Source organism: Myotis brandtii, unplaced genomic scaffold, assembly GCF_000412655.1.
Source record: "Myotis brandtii unplaced genomic scaffold, ASM41265v1 scaffold139, whole genome shotgun sequence".
In the NCBI taxonomy this organism is placed as follows: Eukaryota; Metazoa; Chordata; class Mammalia; order Chiroptera; family Vespertilionidae; genus Myotis; species Myotis brandtii.
Window position 1 is genome coordinate 1374551 of NW_005354965.1, and position 7724 is coordinate 1382274.

The window sequence follows — 7724 nt, forward strand, 5'->3', positions numbered from 1 at the left end:
AGAATTCGCTAGTTCTTTCATTTGGGGGTTATTTCTTTGTTTCCTCATTTTGGTTGTCTGTTTGGGTTTATGACTTTGTTTTAGGTAGATTCTCTATACCTCTCAATCTCTAGTGCAGGATAGTGTTAAAGGCTGTTTCTGACTAATTGGATCAGGCAAAGACTCAAAGCCTCCAGGATTCCCCCCAGGCAATCGTCCTCAGGTGTGGTGAGTTTTTTTCAACAGGATGGGGCAGTTGCTTCTGCCTGGAAGCTACATTTAATCTCTTAAGTGGCCTTAGGGCAAGGTGTTTGCCAATAGGGCAGCGGTTCTCAACCCCGTGGGTCGAGACCCCTTTGGTGGTCGAATGACCCTTTCTTATCTCTTCTTCTATAGAATTCGCTAGTTCTTTCATTTGGGGGTTGTTTCTTTGTTTCCTCATTTTGGTTGTCTGTTTGGGTTTATGACTTTGTTTTAGGTAGATTCTCTATACCTCTCAATCTCTAGTGCAGGATAGTGTTAAAGGCTGTTTCTGACTAATTGGAGCAGGCAAAGACTCAAAGCCTCCAGGATTCCCCCCAGGCAATCATCCTCAGGTGTGGTGAGTTTTTTTCAACAGGATGGGACAGTTACTTCTGCCTGGAGGCTACATTTAATCTCTTAAGTGGCCTTAGGGCAAGGTGTTTGCCAATAGGGCAGCGGTTCTCAACCCCGTGGGTCGAGACCCCTTTGGTGGTCGAATGACCCTTTCACAGGGGTCGCCTAAGACCATCCTGCATATCAGATATTTACATTACAATTCATAACAGTAGCAACATTACAGTTATGAAGTAGCAACGAAAATAATTTTATGGTTGGGTCACAACATGAGGAACTGTATTTAAAGGGCCAGAAGGTTGAGAACCACTGCAATAGGGTGTGTCGACTGTCTTCCCCCAGGCAAGGCAGCTGTCTATGTGGGAAACATGTTCTCCACTGTGTGAGGGAATGACTCAGCCCAGGAAACGTGGGGTGTCTGCCTTCTGAGCTCTATCCCCTGAGTCCCCAGTCCTGGTTCTGCTCTCACAGCTCCAGTCCACGTCACCCTCCCTCTGCCAGAGCACAAGGTGGGTGGCTCCACAGGGAATTTTGTGCATTGGCCCTTGAAGAGGGTGCCCCAACGTTCAGCTGCCACTCCCTGGCAGACAGCACCCCACTGCTCTTCACAGCCAGATGTTATGTGGGTACCCTCCTCAGTTTGGTGCTCTCTGCTGGGGAGCCCCATTTCGGGATTAGATCCCAGAGTTCTCAGTGGCACCCCCTCCGCCCGCAGCTGAGATATCTCTCCGGGACTTCAGTGCCGTCTGTGGGGGCCCGGCCAGCCCTTTTGTGCCTCCGCCCCTCCTACCAGTCTCTATGCGTCTCCACCTTCAGTGCTTGGGTATCAGGGTTCTCTCCTGTGAGTTTTCCATTGATTATTCAGGAAGCCTTTCCGTATTTCAGTTGTAATTCCAGCTTGTTCCTGGGAGCATGTCCGTGCCTCAGTGTTCTTTAGAATGATTCCCCCTTCTCCCATTTTCAAAGTCAGCAACATGGCACTTCTATGACCCTTTCTCCATAGTCACATCTCTCGCTCCTATGTTCTACTCTTAACTTTCCTTTATCAAAGAAGTGTACATAAAACTTTTAAATGAAAATAAACCTGTTTAAAAATGTAGGCTGACCCGGCCAGCATGGCTCAGTGGTTGAGGGTCAACTTGTAAACCAGGAGGTCATGGTTTGATTTCCCATCAGGGCACTTGCCCGGGTTGCGGGATCAATCCTCAGTGTGGGATGTGCAGGAGGCAGCCAATCGATGATTCTCTCTCATCATTGATGTTTCTCTCTCTCTCTCCCTCTCCCTTTCTCTCTGAAATAATATATATATATATATATATTTTTTAAGTAGGCTGATATGACCTATAAAAAGCATAATAATGTACAGTTTTAAATAGGTTAATTTTTCCAGGTACATTAAATTTTAAATATGTTGAATATAAGTCTACAAATTGAGGATTATGTTTGTAATACTTTATACATTTATAATGGTCCACATGAAACCTATTAGAAAATCTGGAGAAACAAAAATTAAGACACCTATTTTTAATAATTTTTGGTACAAAGCAGGGGACTTTGAATAAATGAAACATTTGCTATAAATAAATAACACTTAAAAAAAGCAGTTAGTAAAGTACTGATCTTTTAAGGAATTCTAAAAAGAATCGATGGGAAGACATTTCCGGTGGCATCATCTTAGTTATAACAGCAACATGAACTCTACTTGCTCTCCTGCTACACTTAATCCCCTAAGGAGCTCATCTATTAATAATTGTAAATAAAACCTCTACAGATCAATCCTTATCTACACCTTCAGACCAAAAGTGTTCTGAGTATCAGGTCAACCTCACATGCAAGAGGCATAAAACTGGACTCATCTTTCTCCAAAATGAGATTTGCTGTGCCCTTCTTCACTCATCCGGGTACCCGAGAGTCCGTCACCATTCCTTCCTCTGCATGACGTTAGGAACATAAACCTTCCCTTTTCTTTTGGGATCCTAGCTTCCGGCTCATTTTATGTTCTGAGGGGTGTTAGCACAACTGATGTGCTAAGTGTAATGCCTCAGGCCTGGGCTATGGCCACCTCCGCTGAACGGCTTCCTTCCTTTCTCTCATCCAATCCCTCTGTTACTCTGTGGACAACTGAATTCCCGAAAGTCCAACTCTTTATATACTCAAATTTCTACTGTTCCCCGACACAAACTTTGTAATACTGTGGCCACTTCCGGTTCGGGGTTCAGTTATAAGATCTCTGACCCACCCTCATTTTGTTTTAAGGAAAGCATAGGCATTGCCAAGCAGCCAGGCTACAGAACAACAGATAAATCAACTCCCAAATGTGGCCCCAGAGCTCATCGCTCTGCCAGGACTGGCGCACTGCAGCATGATATAGCTGGAGGGAGAAATCTTCAGTTACACTGAGGAGATGACTTAGATGTTAAGGTGTTTTTTTTAGTTGATTGACTTTAGAGAGAAAGGAAGAGGGGAATGGGGCGGGGAGAGAGAGAGAGAGAGAGAACGAACCATGGATTTCTTGTTCCACATACTTATGCCTTCATTGGTTGCTTTTTGTACGTGCCCTGACCTGGGATTGAACTGCAACCTTGGTATATCAGGATGACACTCTAACCAACTGACCCACCCAGCCAGGGCAATGTTAAGTTTTAATAGTGTTCTCACTAACCTGTGAGACTTTTCATACTATCCACATATCAGGTAAAGATGTATGTCAACCCTGTGCCCAAATATTTGCTTAAAAATATGGTCAGCAAATCAAAGTCACTAGATGGAGTTTGGCTTAAATGCCATCCTTCGCAGGCGGTGAAGCACGTATTCCTAACTAGCGAGGGCGGCTCTGCTTCTCGGAGGGCGGTGGCTGCATGGCCTTCACGGGGGACTCTCTACACCGTGGAGGCAACGGTCTCTAGAATCCCGTCCACTCTAAGGACACGTTGCATAAGCATTGAGCAGAGATGGGCCACGACGGTCACGAGATGGTCACGGGAGACACGAGATGGGTTCACGCCTGGCTGGCGGAGGAAGCATTTCTAGCTGATACATGTTGTAAGAGCTTCTATATCCCCTTTTGGTATGTAATCTACACGTAGGAAAACGCATGGGGTTGCATGGTCCCTACTGGAGGGCTTCACAGAGACTGGCCACGTGGTCACAGTGGCATCATAAAGGGGACCCCAGCCTCACCTGAGGGGAAAGAGGGCTGGGAGGCCACCTTAAATCCTCTCCTAATTATGACAATTAGATTCCTATGAGCATTATTAAGACATACTCAACTGAGTTTACACACCTGGGGCATAATCTTTATAGCTCACACAACCTGAGAGCGAAAGATAGGTGAAGAATTAGGAAAGGATAATTTTTCTTTTTTGACATAGGCTTTAGGCAGAAGCAAAAAAGAAAAGAAAAGGCATTTGCTTGCAGATGTCAAATCGCTGCCTATCTGTGCAACAAGTGGTTTCAAACATGTGTCTGTCTAGAATAGTGGCTCCCAACGACTTCTGAATCTCAAAAAATTTTTTCATTCTCTCCTGCCTCCAAGAGAGCATAACTTTTATTATTTACTGATCTATACTTAGGATTCTTATTGGAGGCTTTCCCCTGCCACTACCTCCAGGGGGTGAGTAATAGGTGGGTTGGGGGGGGGGGGGGGGGGCTTTTAAGGAATGGAAATCTTTGGCCCAGTGACTATTCAATTAAGGCCATTTAATATAGTAAGTTCCAGAACAACAGAAACGTAACTTTCATTTATCTTACTAGTTAGCATCACATATTCCTCTAGTGTGCCATGGAGACAATGGAGCCAACGGGGTGATGACTGACAGTCTCCTTATGCTGGCTTAGTCATGTGACCCTGCGACAACGCAGGTGGTGAGGAGGGCTCTCGGCCACACGGAGGGATCTCCCGATCTCTACCCCACTTTCCCTCCCCCAACTGACTCACTCAGTCTCCTCCACTGTTGTTACTGCAGTTTGTAAATGCCTATTTAATGTTTCAACTCACTACAGAATCTTAAAAAAAATATTTGATTTTAGAGAGAGAGGATGGAAGGAAGAGAAAGAAGGTGGGGGAGGGGGAAAGAGAGGGGGAGAGAGAGAGGGAGAGAGAGAGAGAGAGAGAGAGAGATGCTGATTTGTTGGGCCACCTATTTAGGCACGCATTCATAGGCTGATTCTTGTATGTGCCCTGACAAGAAAGCCACCTATTTAGGCACACATTCATAGGCTGATTCTTGTATGTGCCCTGACAAGAATCGAACCCGCAACCTTGGTGTATCAGGGCGACGCTCTTACCAACTGAGCTCCCCACCAGGACCTCACTACAGCATCTTAATGAAACCATCTCTTGCTTCAGATGCAAGATAGAAATTGCAATTCTGATTAAATATTTACTAATAAATTCACCATCGAGAGAAATAATGTACAAGATGTCACATTTATTATAATGTATAAAGTTAGAAGAAAATTATTTTGCAAAATACCATATTTTAGCATGTGTGGATATATGTATTTTCACTCTTCTATTCACAAACCTCTCCTTAGTTCCAAGTTCACTGCGTCTAGAAAAATCACTAGTAAAGTTGTCTTTGAAATATTCTATGTGAAGTTCACATGAGCAAGAAAACATTAATTTTTACCAATTAAAAAATGATTTCACCAAAAACAAAAACACACCATGATTCCATAGTGAAACATTTTAAGAATTCCCAAATCTTCCCATCTTTATGGAAGTACACAAATGAATCAAGACACCATAAGCTAGGCCTGCTGCCCAAGGTATAGTACCTCTTCAGAGGCCTAAACATCTCAATGTTTTTAACACCCTTCTTCAATCCAGAACTTTGATTTTGAATACACAGCACTGAGAGTTGTAAAACTACCAAAACATTTCAGTGCAACTGACAGGCAACTTGACCTTGTACAGGGAATCCTTTGTTTCAAATCTGAACAACTCATCCCCTGCCATAAACTGGAGCAGAGGCATCAATGACATGAAATTAGTGATAAAAGATAGTAACCATACCCTGAGTGGTTGACAGACAGGATTTAGAAATCATAACGGGGAGTTTGAATCCTGGTTCTCCTACTTGCTAGCTATATGCCTCTGGGCTACTTAATTTTAACCTTCAAATCTATAAATCAGAGAGAGTAGCTATGACAAAGGGTTGCAATGAGGATTAAGTGACATATGCAAAGCACTCTGTAAGTGCTGGCTGTTGTTACTATTACTTCTGTAAGTTGGGCAGAGAACCTCTAAAGTAGTCCTGACGCCCATCTCAAAGGGTTTGGTCACATGCAACCCGAGCGTGAACACCTCTGAGTTTCTGCAGGGGCAGCTGTGTCATCGGGATCTGCGCTGCCCAGTAAGGATGGCCACTAGCCACAGGTGGCTAAGGAGCACCTGAACTGAGTCTAGTCGGAATTAGGGTGTGCCGTAAATGTAAGATACACATCAGATTTCAAAGACAATAAGAAAAAAAAAGAATGTCTAATATCTCAATTAAAAATGTTTGTTTATTATTGAAATGATAATGTTTTGGAAATACTGGGCTAAATAAAACATCAAAATTAATTTCACGTGCTTCTTTTCATGTTTCTTTTTAAACTATGGGTATCACAAAATGTAAAATGACCTAAGTGGCTCGCCTTATCCATGCTTGGACAGAGCTGATGAGGAATCAGCACCGGGGAGCTCGGTGGAAACGCAGGTGCCAGGCCCCGCCCAGCCCCTGAACCACATCTGCACTTGAACCTGCAGCCAGGTGGTTCTCACGTTGGCTCCGGGGTATCAGCTGTTGAGCTGAAGAGGGCAGTTCTGGCCCTCGAGTCACATAAATGCCAATACCCTTGCTTTCTTTAGGGAACTGCTCCCAGAAAGGAAAGTGAAGGGGTAGAAAGCGGTGGCAGAGGAGTAAGGGAGAAAGAAAAGGAAACTCAAATTACAGGAACAAAATGCGGCAGGTGGGGGAAAACCAACCTGGGAGATTCCGTGGAAGGGAGCTTGCAGACTTTTGCCTCCTTTCAATGTGGAGGGAGAAGCAAACAGAGAGAAAACCTGTAAGGAAGGAGCAGGAAGGAAATCGCGAGACAGATCAAGTCTTCCCCGCCCCTCGACGGCCTCAGCTAAGTGAGCTGGGCCCGGGCCCGAGGGCACCTGAGGCTGGGGTGCGGCGCGAACCGCCATCCGCCGCAGAGCTGGGTGGTTACGCGGGGCGCCTATCGACCTTTCGTCCAACGCCGCATTTCCCGAGACACACGACGCACTAACCGGGACTCACCTGCTTCCGAGAGGCTCTAACGGCCTGCCCCTTGGCCGCTGCCACCTTCGAGTCCTTCTGCAGAGAGCCCGCCCCCGCCGGCCCAGGCCCTACTCCCATTGGCCAGGCCGCTCGTCACTCCCGGACTCTCAGAGCTGTCGAGACCGCCATAGCAACCGAACTCGGAACTACATCTCCCGGCATGCTCTGCTCGGAGGCGAGGGGAGGTGCCGCACAGGGGCTACCAATAAGTGGGTGAAGTTGTAGTCACCTGGAGGGTTCCGTTTTATGCAAATTTCAGTTAAAGATCACACCAGTTTTCATTCCAACCGTTTGCCCTACCACCTTCCTTGGACTGTGCCCCGCCTCCCTTTTCGCCTTAGTTATTCTCTTCTTTAAAATCTTCCTTAACTACATTAGTTGAATGCATCCTAACTAGTGTCTCGCGTGGCAAAGGACAGACGCACTGATCCCAGATCAGAAGCTTGTGGTTACGCCTTCTGGAAAGGGGGCGGGGAAGGAGACGCTTATGCCCGCCTCCTTGGAGCTTGCTGATTGGTTTACTGGAATGTCATTCCGTCCTCTTTCATCTTTATTGGTCCCTCTCTATGGGTTCCCTAGGTGGGCGGTGCTAGAGGCGAGGGGCGGTGAGGAGGTGCGGACTCCTTCTTCCGATTGGAGGCTGCTTGTAACCACCCACCTGTGGGCGGAGTCAGAGGGGGATAGGGGCGGGGCAGGCCGCGGAGCGAGATGAGCAGATAGGCGGGAGCGAGGGAGCGAGGGAGGGCGCGACGGAGGTAGAGAGGAGCGGAGAGAGGGAGGGAGCGCAGCTTGGTTGCTCGGTAGTACGGCGGCTCGCGAGGGAGAGCCCCTCGCGGACTCGGGGACGCCCGGAGA

The 7724-nt window shown here is 46.6% G+C and overlaps 1 protein-coding gene across 5 annotated transcripts in view; it reads right to left on the minus strand.

The window, feature by feature from the left end:
- The window catches only part of CRYZL1 (crystallin, zeta (quinone reductase)-like 1), a 36293-nt gene extending 29021 nt beyond the window's left edge, over nucleotides 1-7272 (minus strand). For 2 of the 5 annotated variants that reach the window (XM_005860731.2, XM_014535181.1), the window contains exons 1-2: nucleotides 6849-7272; nucleotides 6548-6625 (exon numbers count right to left, since the gene is read on the minus strand). In XM_005860731.2, coding sequence (XP_005860793.1) covers nucleotides 6548-6625; nucleotides 6849-6947 — 177 coding nt within the window. In that variant the 5' untranslated portion in view covers nucleotides 6948-7272. Of the gene's footprint in view, nucleotides 1-6547; nucleotides 6626-6838 lie in introns of those variants that run through there. The other 3 variants (XM_005860732.2, XM_014535183.1, XM_014535182.1) reach the window with 3 other exon arrangements.
- Between the last annotated feature and the right edge of the window lie 452 nt (nucleotides 7273-7724).